This window comes from Seriola dumerili, unplaced genomic scaffold (assembly GCF_002260705.1).
Source record: "Seriola dumerili isolate Sdu_G_001 unplaced genomic scaffold, Sdu_1.0 BDQW01000756.1, whole genome shotgun sequence".
NCBI lineage: Eukaryota > Metazoa > Chordata > Actinopteri > Carangiformes > Carangidae > Seriola > Seriola dumerili.
In genome coordinates this window covers 543314-568099 of record NW_019175011.1, presented here as the reverse complement: position 1 = coordinate 568099, position 24786 = coordinate 543314, and the positions used below count along the sequence as shown (strand labels likewise).

The following is a 24786-nucleotide window of genomic DNA, read 5'->3' as shown; positions in this document are numbered from 1 at the left end:
GTTCGTTGCGTGGCGTGGGTGCGTGTGTGGTTCAGACATCACTTTGATCAAGAAAGCGTCTCATCTGCAGTCGATACTGGCGGGCCGGAGCTCAGGAGCGGTCAATTCTGTCTGACCTTCAGCAGCAGCGTTACAGTGGGCACAATCAGACAGAGTGTGGTGTGTGTGTGTGTTCTGTGTGTGTGTGTGTGTGTGTGTGAGAGAGCCAAACCCAGACGGAGGTTAAACACACATGCGAAAAATCCTTACCCACTACACACACAACAAACACCATGTCACGCACACACAGGGATGTTCCTGCAAAAGACCCTTGGGAGTCTGCAGCTAACATCTGTCATCACAACAGAAACAGAGGTGCTAATGTGTACACAAATGCGTTTCTTGTACACCGCTACATATTTCAGCAGCCACATACACATCTACAGATGCACACATGCATACCAAGTCATTGTTTGCTTTTATCAGTAATGATTTTCTATTAGAACACATCTCAGAAAACATTTAAGTGGATGGTAGAGGCCGATTTTTTTGATATAAAATAAGAGGCTGCAGGATCTGCTTCTGCTCCTCCTCCTTATTTCTTAGCACACTCTATACCAATAGAACTTGCAACCGACAATATACAAGGTGGAACTCTTCATCTAATGGCTCACTTCGGCTGCTGCTTCTTGTTCCATTACTCACTTGCAAAAAATTTAAAATAATCTGCTGACCAAAAAAATGCAGAAAATGTCGAAAGGTTTCTGTCAGCGCTACCTCGATTCTCCCCTGGCGGCTTTTGAATACTTGGTGTTAGCAGCAACTTAAAGCAGCTTCAGCACAGGTGGACTCCACCACTGACACTGAAACTGCTCAGGGGCTGGAACCAGGTTTGATTTCATGTAAATCTCAAGGATTTTAACTTTATCTGATTTAAACCAGGTGTAATTTTTTCAACACACTGACAGATGTTTTTTGTTTGTCTTAGAAAAAAAAAAAAAAAATCTGTTAAATAAACAGAGGAGTTTTTTAGATTCACGGTTCCAAATAAACGAACTTTAAGAAATAACAAACACGTGGATTACAGTGCTCCTTGAAGAGATTATTCACTAACTAAATCTGTGTATCACATGATGTTTCTGAGAAAGGGTCAGCTGGTTCTTCGGTGACTCCACATGGATCGACCTCCCACAAGACTTTGATTTGTTAGAGGCCAAGACAATCACAAGTCCTCGTCTGATTCTCTCACAGTCTCATTCCTCTCTTTTCTCCGTCTCCTCACAAAGCTGCAGCTCTTCTCCTCTTTCTCTCTCTCTCTCCTCTCTCGGCTGCTGTTGGACGGCTTTGAAAAGTCGAGAGTCTGCCTGTTGATCAGATAGCCCTATAACTAATGAAAAGCGTCACGGAAGTGACAGCAAGATTAATGAAGTATCCTGGGCTGCACTCGCACGCGGCGCACTGGGGCTTTTCCTGCAGGGCTGCCGCCGCTGCTTAAACACTATTTATGGTGACAAATAATGCCCCATTCTGCCACCGACACCTGCAAGTCAAGGTTAAAAAACACATTCGCCACAGCCGGTGCACGGCGGACAACGACAGGATTGGGGGAGGGCGCCGGGATAAAGGAATGGAAGATGAGAGGGAGGGGAGGGGGCGACAAAGAAGAAGGAGCAGAGAAAGGGAGAACTGCCATTTGAGATATAGAATAAACGTTATTACTAGAAGGGGCTCAGTGGGGGAGGGTGGGGGTGTGGATGGGGGGTTGGGGGTGGACAGGGGAGAATGGGAATTCAGGATTAATTGAAAACATCTGTGCTGTGCAAAAATGGCTGCAGCAGATAGGAGCCTGAAGAGATGATAGCAGAGAGGAATCACACACAGCACTTGAGGACGTTTATTATATTTGATTCTGTTTTTATTTATTTATTTATTCCCTTTTCACTATAGAGGAGACAGCTGATGATGTCACCAACTCACCTGCTGTCTGGATAGATATCTCAGTGTGTGTGTGTGTGTTCGTTGCGAAGCTGGTGAACGTGGTGCGTGTGTGGTCAGACATCACTTTGATCAAGAAAGCGTCTCATCTGCAGTCGATACTGGCGGCCGGAGCTCAGGAGCGGTCAATTCTGTCTGACCTTCAGCAGCAGCGTTACAGTGGGCCAATCAGACAGAGTGTGTGTGTGTGTGTGTGTCTGTGTGTGTGTGTGTGTGTGTGTGAGAGAGCCAAAACCCAGACGGAGGTTAAACACATGCGAAAAATCCTTACCCACTACACACACAACAAACACCATGTCACGCACACACAGGGATGTTCCTGCAAAGACCCTTGGGAGTCTGCAGCTAACATCTGTCATCACAAACAGAAACAGAGGTGCTAATGTGTACACAAATGCGTTTCTTGTACACACGCTACATATTTCAGCAGCCACATACACATCTACAGATGCACACATGCATACCAAGTCATTGTTTGCTTTTATCAGTATGATTTTCTATTAGAAACACATCTCAGAAAACATTTAAGTGGATGGTAGAGGCCGATTTTTTTGATATAAATAACGAGGCTGCAGGATCTGCTTCTGCTCCTCCTCCTTATTTCTTAGCACACTCATACCAATAGACTCACCATAGTGGAAGGCCTGACAAGATGCCATTCATGTGAACTGAACCTCGAAATAACAACCTGGCACCATCCACTGCAAACTCATGTCTTAAAACTTGCTCAGCGGCGCGAGCCGTGGAAGTGGAGAAAGATTCAACTTTATGCAAATTCCCTCTCTCAGCGCAGGACTGACAAGCAGGGGACGATCAATCATGTTTTTTTTTTGTTTCTTTTTTTTACTCAGAATCATCAATGTAAACACACCTACTTCAAGCAAAGTAGACATGAAGCTGATGCTCGCAGTCAACATCTGCCTCCTGATTCACTATAACATCACTTTAACAAGCTACCGGGGCTTGAGTAAGAAAAATGATGCATGGAAACACATCGCTCGAGAAATTAATTACGTCGTTGTGTGCCTGTGGAGTGTTACGGCACAAATTAAGAGCACAATGAGAGCTGAGTATTTAGATCGCTGGCTCAATTCTACACACGCCGGCAGGCTTCAGTGTTTATGAGGAGGGAGAAATGAGAGATTCTGCCTCTTTGACCCCATTTACACCTGGATTTAACTTGAGGTCCGTGTCTGAACGTCTTATCTGGATAAGATAAACAGGTTAATGCAAAGTGTAAATGCATCACATTGTGAGCAGGTTTGATCAGACCATGATCAAAAGCAGTTTTGCGAGCATGGCGATCTGAAATGATTGTGTCTCATAATTTGCTGAGTTGTACAGAAGTCTTGCATGCTCGTGAGGGCAAGTTTATTTTTGATTAGTCAAACGTGTCAGAATTATCAGAGCAGGAAGCAACCTCATTTTGAAACAGGTGTAAATACAATCCATACAGAACGGCCGCACTTACGCATTAATGAGAAAAACATCTACCCTGCAAGTTGAAACGTAACCTGACTCTGACCTTCCTTAGCTACGAGCTACAAGTAGCAGCAGTAGGTGGCAAGACTCACCACTTCAAAGCGATTTCAAAGTGAATGGCAGCTGTCCATGGCATTGCCTCACATGATGTTTCTTGACAAGTCTGTCGGCCCTGTCTGAGCAAGCGGCAAACCTCCGGGGCTGAAAACTGAAGCCAACACAGAAATACCAAAAACTGCACTTCCTCAAATGACCACTTGAGGCTGCCTCCACAGGTGAGTCAACCTCAGTCTTTGGACTGTAAATAAAGACGGATGTAGCCTCCGTGACGTCACCCACTGGTTTCTTTAGAACGGTTTTGAAGCTCAGAGTGAGCTGCTCTGCCGTCCCCACCTTGCCAGCACCTGACTCCGCCTAACTCCCAGCTAAACCAAAAATGGGTAAAGATGTGGGGCGCCGTTTGGAGCCGAGACTTCGCCCTCAATTATGGAGGAACTGCAGTTTTTGGTACTTCCGTGTTGGCTTCATTTTTCTGGCTCTAAGGTTGCTACTTGTTCAATCCCCGTAGACCTGAGGTGGCTGACGTCACCCAGGCCACGTCTGTCTTTATTTACAGCCTCTGCGTCTGCTCATATTAAGATCAGATCTCGTTAGTCAGAGCGGAGATAAAGTCGACACTTTTTGATTCCAGGTGTGAATACAAAGGCCTGTGGATGAGATGTCCCTATCTACTGTAGATAATATATCAGATCACAGTCTGTCGTCTGAATGCGTGAACAGGGAAATGTTAAAAGCCTCGACTCCACCACAAAGACCACGAACAGAGGAGAGAATCAGAAAGGGGCTGCTGACAAACGGCTCTCACAGTTTGTGTGGACAGAGCGGACAAATCCATTCATGGCAGGAGCATAAATCTGGTGGGAGGCAGCGATGACATGCCACAATTTGCCCCCGCTCTCGTTTTGTGACTGTTATGTAATCATTGTTTTTGCATTCATGATTACATTTGAATCACAATAACAGCCGCAATATAAATACATGGCTAAATTTGAAAGAGCCAGCAGGTCGTTTGACACCGCCGTTCAGGAAGCGTTTCTCGTCACCTACAAGATTCCTCCGTAGGAAAAAATGTCACAGTGAAGTCAATCGTTTTGTTTTGATGCAGTGGGAAATGTATTTGTAGATGTATTTTTCTTAACCATCAATCAATCGCTGCCAAAACTAACAGTTTTCTTTCATATCAGTCCTTTTTATAAAAAGAAATTATACTATGTCCATATAATTCATATTCTCCTTGTTACACAAGATGAGGAGGCATGTGCGAATGCGGATGTGTGATATTCTGTGTGCGAGCTGTGCAGCTGTTAATGTTTGGCAGAGTCTTTGCATGTGGTTGTTTATGTTTTTGTAAGAGTGGGTGTATATATGCATAAATGTGTGTGTGTGTGTGTGTGTGTGTGTGTGTGTGTGTGTGTGTGTGTGTGTGTGTGTGTGTGTGTGTCAGGGGCTTATGTGGGTACATGAGCTTGCTTGCTTATTGTCTGTTTGTGGGTCTGTGTGCGTGTCTTCAAATGTTTTGAGCATCTGCTGGCTGTTTCTTTTTGTGTGTTTCGTGCATATTTTAGTATTTAAGGGAGTGCTTGTGTGTGTGTGTGTGTGTGTGTGTGTGTGTGTGTGTGCGCCCTTGTCTTTATGTGTGCATCTGTATTTGTGAGAGTGTAGTAGACCTACAGTTTGTGCATCTTTTGTGCTTGTTATGTTTCTAAAGATGCTGTTTGTGTGTGTGTGTGTGTGTGTGTGTGTGTGTGTGTGTGTGTGTGTGTGTGTGTGTGTGTAGCCCACAGATAGAGCAGCAGCAGCAGCCTGATATCAGCTCCTGTTGAGTCTGATTACAACCATCCAGAGATTGAAAAAAAAAAAAGAGAGAGAGAGAGACGAAGTGAACAAGAGGCAGACAGAAGGGAGTGAGATGCAGCAGCAACACAGTCTGGGAATGAGTGTGTGAGCATCACAGAGAAAACAAAAGAGCGAGTGTCATCAACAAAGGATGAAAAGGAAGTGTAAAAGAGAATGGAGGGGAAGACATAAAAAGACAGAATCAATCAGTGCACTTACATGCACTTAAGTAACTGTGTTACTGTCGGCTCTCTGCAGTAATCTGATTTCTTTAACATCACATAAACAAGAAACCTGGTTTCCATAATTGGGGCTGGCGATTACAGGAACCTGATTACTCTGCTGTATTTCTCCCAGAGAACAGACTTCAGACGGAGAAGGTGTCTCTGTGACAGCAGAGAGACAGATCATTACATCGTTTCAAATTAATTTAAATCAAAGCCCGGTTACAATTAAAACTAAAGCGCAAAGTATCCTCTGTAATTAGAAATAAGTCACTTTAACAGTTGACTGTTTGTAAGATTTATATTGTAAGGCTCTCTCACTACAGAGCCTGTGATCTCACTGCGCACACGCACACACACACACACACACACACACACACACACACACACACACACACACACACAAATTAAGCATCACAAAGCAACATCTTGTACCACTAAAACTCTTAAAATAAATTAGCCATGGTTCCAGCACAAGGTTGGAGAAAGGGGAGATATGAGATTACAGACCTGCAGCATGTTATTTGTTATAACATGGTTATTACAGCCGGTTGCTCTGTAGCTGCGCTGCCATCTCACTAAAAATGTTCAGGCGTTCATAAAATGTGTTCCAGGGACAAAGCTGAAAATATAAACCACAAAAACATAATATCAGTGTCTGGGTGGAAATCTTCCTAAAGCAGCGTGAAAATATCAAAGTAACAAAAAAACATGATTTATTCCAGAATAAAAAAAAGGTTATATTAACGTAAACACAGAGCGTGGAAAATCAAATATGGCGGCAGATTTCTTTCTCAGTTTCCAACTGTACTGCTTTTACAAAGCTACTGTATATTATTGTAAAACTAGCATTTAAAAACAATAATCTCTTCTATGTATTGTATTTTTATTGTGTATTTCAGCCACCGGTGGCAGCACCGAGCGCTTCGCTGTCAGACGCCTCTCAAAATGAATAATGTTTTTTATTCCTTTACACCAACTTTTATGTGTGTATGTGTTTTCCACCTTAATCCTGTGTGCATTTTTTTTTTGGCCACTTGAGGGCAGCATGAGAAGCTGGAAAGGTCATTTCTAAAGTGACGCTGCCTCGCAAACGGCTGCCTATTTGCACAGAGCGACATTCGTCGTGTTTCTGCTCATGTAGTGAATGTAGGTTTTATATTCACTTTGTTTTTAGCTCCGTTTTTTGTCTCCTCCACCTTCCAAACGTGTTTCCCATTTTCCAACACAACCTAGTTTCCCTCCAGTAATCTGTTTTTTTTTTCTTCTTTTTTGTGTATGCAGAGGAACATGCTGAGTGAAAGGAAGAAAACGATAAGAGACAAAAGGGGCAAGTGGAGAAAAAAAAAAACACAGTGCAAAGATATTTACAGAGGTAGAAGCAGAGAGAGAGAGAGATATGGAAGAGACAGAACAGAGGGAGAGCGAGGGAACAATCGAAATCAAGAAAAAATAAAAGGGAGTGAGCTGGAGATGGAAGCAGGGAAAGGGGAATATGATCAAATAAAGGAGGAGAGACAGTGGGGGGGAAGCAAGAAATGTGGGTGAGAGAGAGGTTTGGTTGACACATAAAACAAAGATGAGACACCTAGAGAGAGAGAGAGAGAGAGGGGGGAGAGAGAGGGGCATTTGGGGAGAACAGGCTGTTGCTGGAAAATGTAGATAGATACCTCAGAGAGAGAAAAGAAAGAAGCGAAGGGATCCAGTGTGTGGAGGGGCCAGAGAGGAGGAGGAGGAAGACAGAAGAGGAGGAGGAGGAGGGAGGGGAAGAACTAAGGAGGGGAGGGGACGAGAGAGGCAAGGGAGGACCAGTGCGAGGAGAGAGAGAGAGAGAGAGAGAGAGAGAGAGAGAGAGGCAGATACGGAGGGTCCACAGACAGCGGCGGCGTGCAGAGTGCATGCAGCATGCAGACTGGCCATTGACGCTCCTGTTGGATTGAACACACATGCACGGACACACACACCCCTTGAGGAGTGTATGAGACATGCCCAGGCTGCTGTTCATGGACACACACACACTGGCAGGGCACCAGAGAGGAAATACAGCAGACCCCTGAGCCTGAGGAGCTATGGAGAGCAGCATGTTCTTTGGTGAGTTAGTATTTCTGTGCGTGTTTGCATAGTGTTTACATGCATAATCTCATACTCGTGTGTGTGTGTGTGCGTGTGTGTGCGTGTGTGCGTGCGTGTGTGCGTGCGCAGATTCCTTCATCTAAGTGTAAATGTGTGGGTTCTTACTTGTTCTGGATACTAAAAGCATGAGCACTGGTTTCCATTAAAGGAAAAGAGCATGAAGTTACACACCTAGGAGTTCTCTTTTCGTGTGTGTGTGTGTGTGTGTGTTCACTGCATGTGCTTTATCACAGTCAAATGCAGAGTACACCCCCCCCCCACTCTCTCTTCAGTGTGCTCCAGCCTGCCTGTTACTTGTTCTGGGAACTAAAACAGATAGGTAGGAGAGCTGGTTCCTGTTACAGCAGAAAATAGAAAAGGGAAAAGAGAGAGTGCAAAGTTGCACGCTGCAGGATCCTAAAAGTGTTGAATGAACCCTGCTCACCAGGTGAACCCACCCTTACACCTCATGCTCACATCCTGGGTTGTTGGACTAAATCCCAGGTGGCACACTGGCAGAGAAGCCACAGCTTTGTGGCCGTGATTGTGGCTGTGTGACCAGCTGACTGTCCGCTGGAATCCAAATAAGATCGGAGTTGCCAGCGTCGAGAGCCACTTGATATTCTGTGTAGGATATTTAGAGAAATTGAAGGAAGGCTCCTTCCATTAGTTCTTATGGAGGAGACTGGAGGAGGCTTAGGAAGACTTAATGCGCGAGCGGCTTCTCGTCAAGTGCTCTTCTCACGGCTGGCTTACAGTCACATTGGAGGAATAATTACACAGGGATCCGGAGTTCTGAGGGGGGTGATTTGTTAAATGAAAAACTCTCTTTTTTTTTTTCTTTCTTTCTTTTTTTTTTTCATCCCGGGGATTAAAGCGATCTGAAGTTACAGACCGTGGCTTGTAAGAACGAGAAGGATTTTCTCCTGTTATGCCATACACACAGAGGAGGGAGCTGGGAGCTTATAAATGAATAAGCTGTCAGGTGCAGAGACAGTAGCAGCTCTTTGAGACTCACCGCTGATGTCGGTCAGGTGAGAAGCCGCTGGAAAGCGAAGAGAAAATAAAGCTGATGCAGGTCCGGACGGCTGAATGGGGGGTTTTTAAATTTGGCCCAGATTAACCCAGAACCATGAAAAGTTAAAGCGGTGAATCTTGGCGGCCTTCACCCCAAGGTTTCCGATGCTCGTTCTGTCTGTGTTTTTGCTAAATGAAGTACAAACCGTCTTATCTCCGCCACTCGATGTATAAAAAACAAACAAACAAACAAAAAAAAAACAAGAGGAGTAAAGGTCAGTGCTTGTGTACAGGATGTGCATCATTTTAACATTTATGAATGCAGCCTTGAGTGCACGACTGCGCTGCACAGAGAAAATAGATGGTATCTCCTAAAAGATTAATAACACTGTTTGTTCACCAGCTCTGCATTGCTGCTGTTTAACTGGAACAGGTTTTCTGTTGCAATGATTTATAGCAGGTGACATATCATTAGAAGAGCCAGCAAAGACTCCTGACCTCTTCGAAGCAAGACGCTGAAATGGAATAAAATAAAATAAATAAAGAGAAAACAGTGTCTCTTGCATTAAAAGCTGTCCATGTACATTAAAAAAAAAAAACAGGCAGGAAAAGGCTAATAGGTCTTGAGTATGTGCAGCAATCTTAACAAGCTATTAGTGTTGTTGAGTCGAAGGCCCAGAGGAAATCTATCCGGTGTGTGTCTGGCTTTGCGGTCGGTGTTTAGCAGCACGTAAACGTCTTCTCGGTTAACCTCAGATTACAGAGCGCACGGGAAGTGATTGTTGGATCCTGTTCAGAGACAGCTGTGTCTATTAGTGAGCTGCACTCATGACAGCAGCGAGCGCTACAGTATATAAGCTAATCTGAAAGGGGGGATTGGAGGCGGCGTGTGTTTTGTGTAGCTCGGAGCATTGCAATGTGTTGCTGGTGACATGTATGGAATCTCATAAGGAACTTATCCCGCAGAAGGTTAATTGGAAAATCAGTGAAAGGGCGGCTTTCAAAAAATAAGAATGTTTTAAATCCACCCTCTGTACTCACTTTGTTCAGTTTAATAGGGGTGAGATGATTTTATCTTCCTCGCTTGGAGGGAAATACTGATCTCAGAGCATGTTGAGGGTCACAGAATACAATCAGCCAACTCCAAAGGTGTTAATCACATCTGGAGCGTCATCAGCATATGAATGACTTTCAGTGGAATTCAGATTTATCTAATAATTGGATTTATATTTGCTGAGGGAAAATGGATGGCCATGCGAGAGCGATCTTTTCTTTATTTATTTGGAGGCTCTCCTGCCTGGACTCTCAGCTTCTCTGGACTGATCTTATCGGAGGAGCGGCAGCCAGGTTCAGGACACTCAGAGGAGGCGGAAGGTGGAGGAGAGACGGCACAAGATGATTAATTATTAATGCCGGCTGGCGTCCTCCAGACATCATTTTTACCCCCCCTCCCCTTCCCGACACGCTGCCGCAAGGAGTTAAAACGCTTGAGCCCAGATAAGTGAATCTTTCAGGAAGGGCAATGCAGAGGACAGTCAAAGAGTCTGAAACACGCCACAGTACTCATGGTCGTACACATCCTGTCCAGTGAGCTGCTCTTAACATCTCATACGTGCTGCATCATTAAACACGGCCTCAAAGAGAATGGATAAACAAAGGCTAGTGGGTAAAAAAAAAAGAAAAACTTTCATCAATTCTGATCTGTTTCAAATGTTTCCAGAAGTCAGATCTCATCTCGGTTCTACAGCCTTACATTTCTGGGCAAAAAAATAACATCTCCAAAAGCCCCGGGTTCAATGTGTGTCAACTAGCGTGTGCTAATTTGATTATTAAAATTTAGTTTAAGTAAATGCACGCCTTAAGCGTAATGCCAAGTGACATGATAAGGTCTTTAAAGCTGCAGTAATTTGATTTTTTTTGGTCTCTTTGAGGAAGGACTCCATAAAACAAGCTGAAAATCACGTTTGACATGTAAACGTTGACGTGGCTAATGTGATAGCTAACTGTTTACACTTCTAGCAGTGCATGGAGCAAGTTCGCTTTTATTTGGAGCCATGTTTGTGGTGACATGATGAACGTAAGAGCAGTATTCACTCTCCTTACAGCTCTGATTTTGGTTTCTACCAAATTAGAGAACAATCTCTGGCTCTTTAGCTCTTTAGCTTTAGCTTTAGCTTTCCCCAAGTGGGAAATTAGGTTACGTTACAGTTGCTCCCTCAAGACTGGAAATGTAACAGCAAAGAAAAAAACAAATAGAAATATGTAAAGAAATATGTGAGGATATGTGCCACTACTGAAAGGTGATAGTTGAAATATACAATAAAAATATAAGTGCAACAATATATCTTGTGATTGCACAGTTTAAAATTGCACTTGGTATTGGTGTAGCACGTTTGGTGTTTTGCTAGCAGCGTACAGTATTTATTTATTTTTTAATTTAAATTTCTTCTGGCTGGAATACCAAAAACAACGAGCTGAAAGACGCTTAAATGCACCATATTTTTCTAGGGGGAATCTGCAGAGTAAGGTGATAATTTTCCCAGGGTTCATCACAACAACCTTCACCTTCCACATCAGACAAAATAATTTGATCTGTTGATGATAGAAAAATATTGATTAGTGCAGCTTCAAGGTTCTGCTTTATTACCTGATGCTGATGCTCTGTCCGAAAAAACCTCTGTGTCAAAATCTAGTTTTTAGACGTTGATTATGCCATAATTGGGTAATAATTACGTTAAAACAAAATGTGTGCTTTACTATAAAAGTGCTGTACACAATGCACAGAAAGTGTGTGTGTGTGCTTGTGTGTGTGTGTGTGTGGTGTTGGGGGTTAATTGGGGTCTAGCAGCTGAATTTTTCTGAGGTTAATCTGGCCATACTCGCATCCAATTTTATGATTTATATTCCATGTGGATATGTGGCGTTAGTTGGACTCAGTTTGTCAGAGCTGCAGACAGAAAGTAAACACTCTCTGTGTGGCCTGAAATTAAAAAATATCTGCTTAAATTTTACATAGACAAACATTTTCGAACCTCGAACCTTCGAATCTCACATTCAGCATCACTTACTCACCGTCAGACGCTCACTCTGAGAATTCTTCATTCAGACAAGACTTCATTCACTATAGAGACCAACACTGTGGAGACTGTATGAAGGTTTTCAAATAACCTTCTGTATTTTATTTGTTTGACTTTGACTTGTTTCAGTTCCCTTTGTTTTTATCCTCTCAATAAATCCTCCTAACAGAGAAAAAGACTGCAGATTGTAGTTTTGACCAGGCTGAGGACAAAACTGTAAATTTTCCTTTTTTTCTTTTCCCCCCACGGTTTTATTCTGCCTCACACCCAGCCTGCTCTCACTGTCTTCTATTAGTTATATGACTGACTGTCACCTGCTGACCTTTCAGTGTGGAGTGACTCCTCTGAGCGACTCTCCATGCAAAGTAGATGACTGTGTCGGCTGCAGATCGAGGCTCAGCCCACCTGGGCCCTGCGCTCTGCCGGTGGCGTCGGAATTTAGAAGCCTTCGCCACAACTCAAATATTAACATCTCTTAGCCGAACTCCAACTCAAATATTGACACTTGACAAAAATGATAATTACGAATGCCATCTGTGCTTTTCTGCCAGAGCTGGCAGAAGAAGTTTTTTATTTTTCTGTCTTAGTGCTTAGAGTATCCTCTGTGTCGGAGTGAGTTTGTGTGTCGGGGTTAAAGTTCAGTGCAGCAGCCGCGGGCTCATTTTCCTGCTCTGCTCTTATATTTTGTGTTTTTGCTGGTGGCGACGGAGGATCAGGCTGGAGAGAGTTGCAACACTAACCTCTGCTGCAGGCTGGAATGTGCTTTTGTGTTCGGGCACGTTGGCGAGATTATGATTGCTGCGCTACCTTTCAGAGCAGGGAACAAGAAGAAAAAAATCTTTGTGCCTTTTTAACAACTCAAACAGTGCGAGGTGTAAGTTGTAAGGTTAGAGGAGGTTGAAGCACATTCACACCAACACTCTACTTAAGTACAGATTTTTGGGTTTTTTTTTTACACTCCTATAAACCTTCACTTCACTTTCAGTATTAAATATTGTACTTTTTTAGGCTGTTTCTTCACAAATTCAGATTGTTAGTCATGCCAGCATCATGGCTCTATCATTGCTTGGTTGTTTGACCCACCGCTCTGATCCAGACTGAAACATCTCAACAACTGTGGGACATACGGGCCTGACATTTCGTCACAGACATTCGTCGTCCACAGAGGATGAATCCTACCGAGCAACATGAGGTGGACATTTTTGATTCGGAGTGCAAAATCTCAACAAGGATCGGACTGATCGCTATTGACGTCCATATTCCCCCTCAGGATGAAGTGAAACACCTTTAGTGATCCCTTCACTCTCCATCTACTGCATGTTAATATGCTGATGTCAACATTTAGCCCAAAGCCCCTTTGAGTCCAGCGTGTTACATAATTTAATCTTTACTTACTCCTGCTTGAAACATAGGAGGTTAAAATGGTGAGATCTGATTAGCTTTAGAGACGGCATCCAGTGATGGAAAGCAACTAAACACATTTACTCACTTACATAAAACTACACACTTTATTTCCATTTTATTCTACTTTTTCAAGCCACTTCATCCATCTTGCTCACTGCATCGCAGCAAAGAATAATTCATTTTTTTCTCCTACTTCATATATTTGACAGCGATAGTTTCTAGTTACTTTACAGATTCAGATTTGTCATAAAAAATAATCAACTTATAAAATATGATGCAATCTCATGTATTAAACTACACAACAGCACATAAAGTAGTTGATATCAGCTTCAGCAGGACCAGATACAACATTAAAACGAGGCTTATGATACATAAGTAATAATAGAAATTCTAAACTACTGAATAATAAACAAGCTGAAAGGGCCCGTTCTGCAGAAGTGAGTGTACTTACTTCTCGTGGAGTATTTCTTAAATGATCATGTTGCTATTTTGGATGAAGTGAAGTCTTCCACCAAAACGTCAACAGCAAAACAAGACTTTATTGTGATTTCTTGTTCAGTGGTGGAACAAATCGTCTCTGTGTTTCGTTACAGGGGAGAAAACTCACAGACTTCAGTCATGGTGACATGTCAGATTTCATCTCCTATCAATCAGCAAACCAAACACGACCCGATCAAACGAATTCACATTTCAGTTTGTCACTCTTCATTTCGCTGCAGACCAATCCCACACGCATCACGGCCTGGTGTGCTCAAACGGGCTGTTTTGACATCGTGGGGGGGGGGGGGGGGGGGGGGGGGGGGGGGGGTCGTCGCAAACCAAGACGTGCCATAGTTCTTGTTCAATACGTTAACCAACATATAGCAATTGTGAGAAGTCTTGTTGTTGAGCACTAACTTATGTCTCTATTTGAAAAAGTAAATCATAACTCCAATCACCATGTAATTCGTCTGAAAATTTAATACATGTTCTTACTTTTGTTTCCGGGTCGCCATACAAGTTAAAGTACAATCTGACAGAAAATACCACTCTGGGAATCCCACATGGTTTTTTTAAATATAAAAAAAAGGAGGTGGTGGCCTAATTCATCTAAAATATGACTGTGAGGAAGGTATAAAGGGATATCAGGTAGTTCGGAACTGATTACTCTCGTGTGAATAATAGTTACGGAGTATATTATATTTAATTTGAATGACATGAAATACTCGATCATAATTAATAAAGTTTAAATAATGCTTGAGAGACCAGATGATATTTGAACATGTTAGTTGGTAATCAGACATGGCATACAAAGGATATGACAGTTCCTAATAATTGGACTCATAATCCGCACACCATATCATCTAATCTCTACAATGAGATATGTTTCAGCAGGTAGCTCAACTCTGAGGTTCATATATAGTATAGTATCGTCCATATTTCTCAGGATTTAGCCTGAGCTGACTTTAACAGAGAGCTAACAATTTACCCACCACGGATACGCACAAGGGACCATATACCCACCAAGCCAATGAAAAAATACGTAGCAATATAATCGTACAATTGCTTTTGCGGTGGAATATTTTGCACTATATATGTATCCTCTATTAGCTCACAGAAGAGATGATATTGATAATATGTTTGTATAACTAATTAATTTGCCACATTTACCCCATATATATCACTACTATGTTTCGACTTATCATCTTTACAATTTATATACGTGGATAATTCATATCAGCTTACTGTATTGCAGATAATTTAGTACTCGCTTGCACTCGTGTATGGTCTCGCCGCCATATGATTGAATGTAAACACAGTTAATATGTCATATATAATAAAGGAAATTAGAGCTGTTCTTATCTACTCGATCGTTCTCACACATAACAACCAAAGAGTTGTGAAGAATAAAATCTAGTGGTTACCCAGTTTTTACCATTTGGTCAACATTGCTAAACAAGCAAAACTACTCAGAAAGATAGTCCTCGTCGTCTCTTCATCTCACCCTGTTACTACTTTCAGTGTCACTCGTGTCAGATATGTGGACGCACATTCTCAGCTGATCTTAAAAGCTTGTATTATATATAAGAAGAAGGATAATGAATTAGAATCTTCTTCAGTTTATACATAGGATTACAGCATTGAGCGGAGGGGATAATTTATTCCTGTCACGTTTGATTACTTCCAGCCTAGTGTCGCAAGCGTTCCGACACTCGAAATTTTCCACTAACCCTTTTTATTGGGAGGCCAGAAGGCCTGGTGTAATCAAGACACCTCCTTGGGGATCGGCGGAGAGACATAGATAAAGGGACCATTGATCGTCCTTGTCTAGTTCTCTTTGGATTAATTGTTCGTACATTCACTCGCATCTGGAGTTACTCTGTCACACGATGGAGAAAAGCGTTGTAAACACCATCACATGTCTGTAAATGATGACTTAATGGGCCACTTCGGATAGTCATAACTCCCCATATGAGAGAACTGTGTTTTATATTGAGCCTGGCAACACTTGTGATCGTATCCATTTAAGGAGTATTCCCGATCTTGCATGTACACACACGCCTCGCTAGAAGCCACTGTGCATGTGGCTCTAGAGGTAATCACCTTAATGGGACAACCTTCACAGGCGATTTTATTGGAGTGAATACTCACTGTGTAAAACGCATTTATGTGACAGCAGCAATTTAGTAGTGACAAAAATTGGCGGGAGATTTGTGGTAGTGGTACCTTTGTTTAAAGGACAGTTATACATAGGCCAAAATTAGTAGGTAAATGAAGGTATTGATTCCACTAATATCACGCAAGAGCCGTCCTCGCATTTGAAGCTATTTTGGTTCTACATCCGTTCTCTTCTTCTCATTGCGACTTTATACAATGTCAGCCCTCGCATATAAAATATAAACTAAAGATAGCGCACTCAGATCTCAGTACCACCAACATTTAAGAATATGGAGTTCGACAAGCGTGTGAATTTCACATGCAGAGATTACTTAGTAAAGGAGAGTTATGTCTATAATAATGTCTCATTTTATTCATAAGGGTGTCATAATTCTGAATATCCCTGTTCTGTAACCATGCATATACCAGTTGTTCAACTATCATCTTATAAGCCACTTTACGAGTGTGCTCAAGAACTATAGCACGCAGAGCTTTATCGCTAATCCGTCATGACTTTCAGGGATCGACAGGAGCAAGTGACGGGCGAGGATCAGTATAGAGACTCAGTACCATACAAAGTAGACATTGATAATTTGGTAATTTACATCCCTGACAGTGCAAAGTTTTCTACATACGAGCGCAATATCTTCGTTTGGTATTACTATGATGTTCACTCTGGAAATCTTTAATGAATGGCCCCCAACACTGTGGCGAACACGCTCTGTGGGCCGGTTAGAAATATATGACATTATAACAACAGAAATGTTTATCTCAAATGTCATTATCTTTGAGAGGTTCGCATTTGCCCAAAAAAAGGATTCTCTAAAGGTTATCTTCGCCAGGCAGCTTGGCCTATCAGGCTGGGGGCTTTAGTGGTGACATATAGTTAAAAACTAAGAGACAGTACGTGATTTTTAAATGGCTTTTAGCAGACATTATGCTAAATCAGTTTCTTCCCCAATCTCGGCAAACAGGCTTACGGAAGCTTTCAAAAGCCCACTTGACTGCGCAGGGGGACGGGCAGCTCACCGTCTGGAGACCCTCACAAATCTGCTGCTGCCCAAACTGTCCTACTGGCTTTAAACACAAGAAGCTAGAAAATTGCTCTATTTTCCCTTCATTGCCAAATTTTGGTACCATACGGTTTGGTACACTTATTATTCCTTCAGGTTGCCTATTTTAATAATCGTCGTGTTTTCTATTTTATTTTCTTAATCATGCTTTTTTTTACTTATATTTATGCTTCCTTTTTTATTTTTTTCGTTAAGCCACATTGAATGACCTCTGTGTAATGAAGATAATTTTTGTCATACCAGCCGGACGGAAGAATAAATGGGTGCATTTGCCCGATGTCAGCTTTCCTTGCCTTTACTTTAACACTCGTGGTAACCCCTTCGGGGCTTCAAGCAGTTGGATCACAAAATTCGCAACTTACTTCACTACTTGTCGCCAGAGTAAGATTTGAAGCACTAAGTGAATGCGGTTCAGTCGCATTGGCCGATTTCCGAAGCATCATGGGTTTTGGAATTCTTCGTTCATTTCCCCCCCCCTCCCCCATTTTCCCGCCACCCCCCCTCGCCGTCATAATCAACGTTGCACGCTCTTTTAGAGACACCGAAAATACCAATGAATCTGCCCCAGTGGTCTTATAATTTGCCTTCACTCGACATTTTAGCGGAACAGAGATATATCGACAAATTAATCGGTCGACCATCTCGCAGGGACTGTGTTAAGTGTTAAAGTATAATTACCATGTTTTAGAACTGCCAGATGGATTCTCCAAATCAAAGCAGATTCCCACCACACAGCATGCCAACCTTTCAATCACAACTCCTCACCTTTTGGATAAGGTCCTATGTTTGAAACTAAGCTAGCCGGGCTTTCATTTTATTTTCTTTTACTTTTGTCTTCTAAACTACTCACTCTGTCAATCTTTTCCTTCCAACGGGCTACTTCTAAATTTCTTCATTCTCAGACAAGATCTTCATTCATCTATGGACGCAATCATCGATGCGAACTATTTCAATAAGGTTTTCAATTAAAACCCTACACTTGTATTTTTTGTTGGAGCTTTACTTTTTCATTCCCTTTGTTTTTTCTACTCCCTCATACAATAAACTCTCCTAATCGACACAAGAACTTCTAGCATTTGGTAACTCGAGGCTGATAGACAAATGTAGACTTTTCCTTTTTTTTCTTTTCCCAAGCACGGGGTTTTATATCCATCACAGACCAGCCCTATGCTCGACAGGCTTCTGATCTAAGGTTCTATATGCATGATCTGCACCACATGGACTTCATGTGTGGAGTGGATCTCTCGCTCAGCAGAATATCTCCAAGATAGTGCCAAACGGTAAGTGATTGGATTTTGTGGTAGGTGGGGCTCCAGGGATTCGGTGTGATTGAGATCGTCTACGGATCCTCCACCTGGGCCCTAGTAGGGCTTGGACCGGTGGCGGGTCAGGCATAGTATCTAATGGACGGAGACACTCCGCTTACAACCTACAACAAAATACGAAATATCATACACGTGTTAGCTGCGAGCCACGCTAGCTTCCTAAATAAATTTGATCAACTTGAAGGCAAAAATGATAATATACGAAATTGACAGACGCATTCCTGAGGCTTGTTCATGGGCAGAGGGCTGGGGGCAGCAAAAGCAAGTTGGTTTTATTTTACCTTTTAAGGCTTTGAGATATCTCTGCGGTGTGAGTGAGGTTTGTTGTGTCGGGGTTAAGTCAACTGCAAGCGAAGCCGCTCGGGCTCATTTTTCCTGCTCTTGCCTCTTCATATTTGTTGTGTTTGGCTGGTGCAGACGAGGATAAGCTGGGAGAGTATTGAAACAACAAACTAACATCTGCTGGGCAACTGGAAATGTGCTTTGTGTTTCGTGGCAACGTTGGGCGAGATTTGATTGTGCTGCGCGCTACAACCTTTCAGAGCAGGGAAAAAAGAAAAAATCTTTGTGCCTTTATACAACTACAACACAGTGCGAGGTGAAGTTGTAAGGTTAGAGGAGGTTGTGAAGCACTTCACACCAACACTCTACTTAAGTACAGATTTTTGGGTTTTTTTTTACAACTCCTATAAACTTCACTTCACTTTCAGTATTAAATAATTTACTTTTTTAGGCTGTTTCTTCACAAATTCAGATTGTTAGCCATGCCAAGCATCATGGCTTATCATTGCTTGTTGTTTGACCACCGCTCTGATCCAGACTGAAACATCTCAACAACTGTGGGACATACGGGCCTGACATTTTCGTCACAAGACATTCGTCGTCCACAAGAGGATGAATCCTACGAGCAATGCAGGTGGACATTTTGATTCGGAGTGCAAAATCTCAACCAAGGATCGGACTGATCGCTATTGACGCGTCCATATTCCCCCTCAGGATGAAGTGAAACACCTTTAGTGATCCCTTCACTCTCCATCTACTGCATGTTAATTATGCTGATGTCAACATTAGCACCAAAGCCCCTTTGAGTCCAGCGTGTTACATAATTTAATCTTTACTTACTCCTGCTGACACATAGAGGTTAAAATGGTGAGATCTGATTAGCTTTAGAGACGGCATCCAGTGATGGAAAGCAACTAAACACATATTCTCTCACTTACATAAAACTACACACACTTTATTTCCATTTTATTTACTTTTTCAAGCCACTTCATCCATCTTGCTCCACATTGCATGTGCAGCAAAGAATAATTCATTTTTTTCTCCTACTTCATATTTGACAGCGATAGTTTCTAGTTACTTTTACGACGATCAGTATTTGTCATAAAAAATTAATCTTAATAAAATATATGCAATTTCATGTATTAAACTACACAACAGCACTAAAGTAGTTGATATCAGCTTCAGCAGGACCAGATACAACTTAAAACGAGGCTTATGATACCATAAAGTAATAATAGAAATCTAAACTAGTGAAATATACAATTGAAAGGGCCGTTCTGCAGAAGTGAGTGTCTATATCGTGGATGTACTTTCTTAGAATGGATATGTTGGCATTAATTTCTTGATTTGATGAGTGAAGTCTTCCACCAAAAACGTCAACAGCAAAACAAGACTTTATTGTGATTTCTTGTTCAGTGGTGGAACAACTCAGAAGTTCTCTGTGTTTCGTTACAGGGGAGAAAACTCACAGACTTCAGTCGTGGTAGACATGTCAGATTTCATCTCCTCATCAATCAGCAAACCAAACACGACCCGATCAAAACGAATTCACATTTCAGTTTGTTCACTCTTCATTTGCTGCAGACCAATCCCACACGCATCACGGCCTGGTGTGCTCAAACGGCTGGTGTTTTGAACTCGTGGGGGGGGGGGGGGGGGGGGGTGAACAGTGAATTGCGGTTTGTGCTGGGGCGGAGTGAGGCGTGCCTGTGGGCTGACGTCAGTCCCGGCATGTCGAGAGATGGCACGGTTGGATGATCCCTGCAGAAGGACATGCTTTGTTAAAGTTGGGACTAGGACGTGCCTCCACATGAGAGACGGCATGTGTTCTTTTTCCAACAAGATGGCAGCGCCCGCGTACCGGCGACTGAGGGAAGAAGACAGGAGACGGAGTGAGAGGAAAGGAGGGGGAGAGCCTGCTGTGGTTTTCCCCTTTTTTCATTTTCTTTCCTCTTTATGACTTTTGCTTTTTATTTACCCTTACCATGCCTGGGGATCCAAACGTGGCAAACTCTTGTTTTTATTTCTCAGCACAGGTGGTTTGATACTGTATCTGCCAGCGCTTTAAGAGCCATCTGGCCAGAGTTCCACTGTTTGTTAAATGTGCAGCGATGAAAAAAAAATCATCCCTCTGGTTCTCATTATAGCTCTACGGAATGGCTTCTTTAATTCCTTATGTTTTGTGGAAGGCTGTGACGTTTTTTTTTGGGGGGTTTTTTTTATTTATTTTTTTGATCCACCGTGTTGAAATCAGCCCTGAGCTGGTTCCAGTTGTGTTTATAAAGCGCTCTGCTGGCGTTGGCGCACTCACATGAAATAAAAGTGAAGTATTTACTTTTGTTTTTCCTAGAGATGTGTGGCCGGCCCTCTCTCGCCATTGAATCATCTCATAAGACACGCTGCCGCCTTGATGCAATCATTCACATCAGCTATTTGTGACGGCAAATGTCAGAAAGAGAACATCTGTTTTTGGAGGGATAAACATCAGCCCAGCATCACGCACCGGTCACTGCATCTACCACTGTTGTCACATCATAGTTCTGGTCTTGATTGTGATTTATGAGAGGAAATTTAATTCAGAGGATCCCAAAGACAGCAGCCTTGAATGACAGAGAAAATCTTTGAGCCAGTTAACAGTAATGGAGATTGTTCTCTTAACCACAGTAGTGGTGGAAGTGCTGAAGTGTGAGAGCCAGCCAGGATGTAACACAAGAAAAACCAAGTAACGGCTGGACCGCGTTGATATTGCATTCTGCCGAGTGTCCGTGGACTTTATCTGTTAGCTCCTCTCCTCCTCTCCGTGCTCATATACAGTACATTTAATCCAGCTGCAATTCACAATAACACTGTTCTCCTTTACATGTTTTTCTGTTTTCTGTCGTCAGACACAATAAGACCGGGTGTGGAATATATTACTGAAATAGGACTACATGTTAACCAGCAGTCGCTTCTAGCAGCTGCTAAAACCTGATTTTATAACGTTGTCCGACAAAATCGCCAAACTACGAGTAATTATAAGACGAGGTCTGTGCTGTAGATTTCGGCTATATTTACTGTAAAAGTGATCGCTTCAGAGAGAAGGAAGAGACGCCCATCTGTCGTGTCGAGGGCTGTGTGTTCAGACAGAGAGAGGGAGTGTCTGCAGAAGGAACATGTCCGACCTTGTGCTCGTGGGGTAATACTGGAGACTGTCTTCTACGTGCAAAACGTAGCTAAATGTTTGTCCAACCAGGTCGCTAGGTGTAAAGGTGCAAAGCTGTCAGTGCTGCTTGTTTGAGTTTTGAAACATGACGATGTGCTGGCCAACCAATGGCATAACATGGTCACTCAGTCAGTCAGCGACATTCATGTTTTGGTAGGAGATGGTCCCTCCTGCTCGGAGATTGCACAGTGCAAAATAAATATACTTACCATCATCATAGCTTTAATAGTGGATACGACACCTTTCCTACTCCATGCATTCTCTACAGCAGTCACACAACTGTATTTTTGCTAGGACTCGCTCTAGTCAATATTAAAGTACTATGCAGATTAGTACTGCTACAGTAGCTCTATTTTGCTGTGGGAAGAATACTTTAATGATTTTTCCTTGTTTGAGATTTGAAATTCATGCTTTTTTAATGGAATTAGGTGATATTATTTGAGAATGATATTGTGAAATTAATTACCCATAGATGGCATTTACTGTACAATAATAAAACTATACAATACGAATACGGAAATTAAAATAGAAATAATGGATTAAGAAAAGTATTGTTAATAGAGTAATTTAAAAATCCTATTTATAAGGCTCTAATGCCTAATTATCAGGACTTCTTATTATAGAGTGGTGCGTATATGAATCGTAACACATGTTGAAAAAATTTGTGTAGATATTTAGAGGATTCAGGTTCTGTCTAAAACCTGAACAGAAGAATGCATCAGGTATTAATGGCATCTCACATTCAGCACGGTCCCATTGTTTTACCACATGTAGACAAACCTCAGAAGGATGGTACAATACATCGATATACACGTTCGCAAAGAGGCTCTTTGTCCGGAAGCCACCCGATAGCGTTTGATGCCACTCTCCTCTTTCTAAGTCACCTGCGTACGCTATCTCATTTTCGATTATCAGTTGTTGAACTGAAACACATTTCCTTCAGCTTGATGACGGACCATCAAATACGTTCTCCTGCGTATTATGAGTGAGCATGGCGGGAACCTTCAGGTGGAATATGCATTTTGTCGACACATTTATGATCCTAAGTTAAGGGAACTGAATTGCATGCTTCAAATAATTAATAATAGATTTTTTTGTCTTATTACAAACTTTTTTCAATCACAATTATCCGTTTAGTATTACTCTCTAATTTCATTTTCATCTTGTTTTTATATTTTATTTATTACCACATTCTCATAACATAGCTAAAACAATTTTTAATACATTGCTCCGATTTCTTCGAAGTGTTTTATTCATCACTTATCACAGTGACGGCAGGACTTGGTACTTGGTAATGGAGTATTTTTGCCTTTGGACCGCGACAGGAGGGCATATACCCTACAAAATGTAATTGTCGCTGGACTTGACTGAAGCAGTGACCACTTGTTATTGCTCATTTGGTGCCACCACATTCGTCACTGTTTTCAATACTCAAACAATGCGCACGACAGCTTTGCGTTTAGCAGCCTTGCGAGCCTGTTGGACAAACATTAGCTACGTTTGCGTAGAAGATCTCGTCTCGACAGTATTAACCCACGAGCACAGGTCGGACTCTGTCCTCTTCTGCAGGACACTGCCTCTCTTCTGCTCTGAACTCACCAGCCTCCGACACAGAATGAGGCTGTCTCTCTTTCTCTCTGAGCGATCACTTTTACAGTCAAATTAGCGAAATCACGCACAGACCTCGTCCTTTACTTACGTGTTTCTGGCGGAGTTGTCGAGGATCAACGTTTATAAATCAGGATTTAGGCAATGGCTTAGAAGCGTACTGCTGGTTAACATGATAGTCTAATTTTCAGTCAACTTATTCCCACACCCGGTCTATTGTGCTGACGACAGAAATCCAAGAAAAACATGCTAAAAGGAGAACAGATTGTTTATTTGGTGAATGGAGCTGGCGATTTAACGTCATGTAAACGGACGACGATGAGATAATTAAAGATCCCAGCGGACACCCCCTCGGCAGAATGCAAATAACAACCGCGGTCAGCCGTTTTACTTTGGTTTTTTGTCTTGTTGACGATTCCTGTGGCTGGCTCCTCACACTTTCCAGCAACTTCCAGCCACCTCTGTGGTAGAGAGAACATTCTCCATTACTGTTAACTGGCTCAAGAGTTTTCTCTGTGATTTCACAGGCGCTGTTTTTGAGGATCCTCTGAATTAATTTCTCTCATAATCACAATCAGACCCGAACTATGAATGTTGACAGAAAGTGGTAGTGCAATGATGACCGGTGGTGTGGCTGGGCCTAGATGTATATCCCTCAAAAACAGATGTTCTGCTTTCTGACATTGCCGTCACAAAATAGCTGGATTGTGGAATGGAGTGCAGCAGGCGCAGCTGTGTCTTATGAGAATGTCAATTGGCGAGATAGAGGCCTGGCCCACACTCTCTAGGAAAAAACAAAAGTATATATCACTTTTATCGTGAATGTGGAGTTGCGCCACCAGCGCACAGAGCGCTTTATAACCACCGAAGCTGGAACCAGCTCAGGCTGATTTCAACACGGTGGGATCAAAAAATAATAAGAATAAAAACCCCCAAAAAAAACGTTCACAGCCTTCCAAAACATAAGGAATTAAAGAAGAGCCATTCCGTGGGAGGGGAGGCTATAATGAGAACAGAGGATGATTTTTTTTCAGTCGTGCAACATTTAACACAGTGGAACTTGGGCCAGCTATGGCTCTAAAGCGCTGGCAGATACAGTATCAAACCACAGTCTTGAGAAAAATAAAAACAAGGTTTGCCACTTTGGATCCCCAGGCAGTTGGGTAAGGGGAAATAAAAGCCAAAAGTATAAGAGAAGAAGAGAAGAGAGGGAAAAGCCACAGTCTGTCCCCTCCTTATCCCTTCACTGCCGTTCCTGTCTTCTCCTTCCAGTCCCGGGCGTGACCATTCTGTTGAAAAGAAACACATAGCCTCTCTTCATGGAGGCACGTCACTACGTCCCAACTTTAACAAAGCATGTCCTCTGCAGGATCATCCAACCGTGCCATCTCTCGACCATGGCCGGGGACCTGACGTCAGCCACAGGCCACCGCCTCACCTCGCGGCCCAGCCACACCCGCATCACTGTGTTCA

The 24786-nt window shown here is 42.5% G+C and overlaps 1 protein-coding gene across 2 annotated transcripts in view; it reads left to right on the top strand.

Moving 5' to 3' along the window:
* Window positions 1–7436: 7436 nt before the first annotated feature.
* znf385d (zinc finger protein 385D) overlaps window positions 7437–24786 on the top strand; it is an 89368-nt gene continuing 72018 nt past the window's right edge. For both annotated transcript variants that reach the window (XM_022765803.1, XM_022765802.1), the window contains exon 1: window positions 7437–7667. Coding sequence is in view for 1 of the 2 variants with exons in the window: in XM_022765802.1 (XP_022621523.1) it covers window positions 7646–7667 (22 nt within the window). In the remaining variant the exon portion in view is untranslated. The remainder of the gene's footprint in view (window positions 7668–24786) is intronic.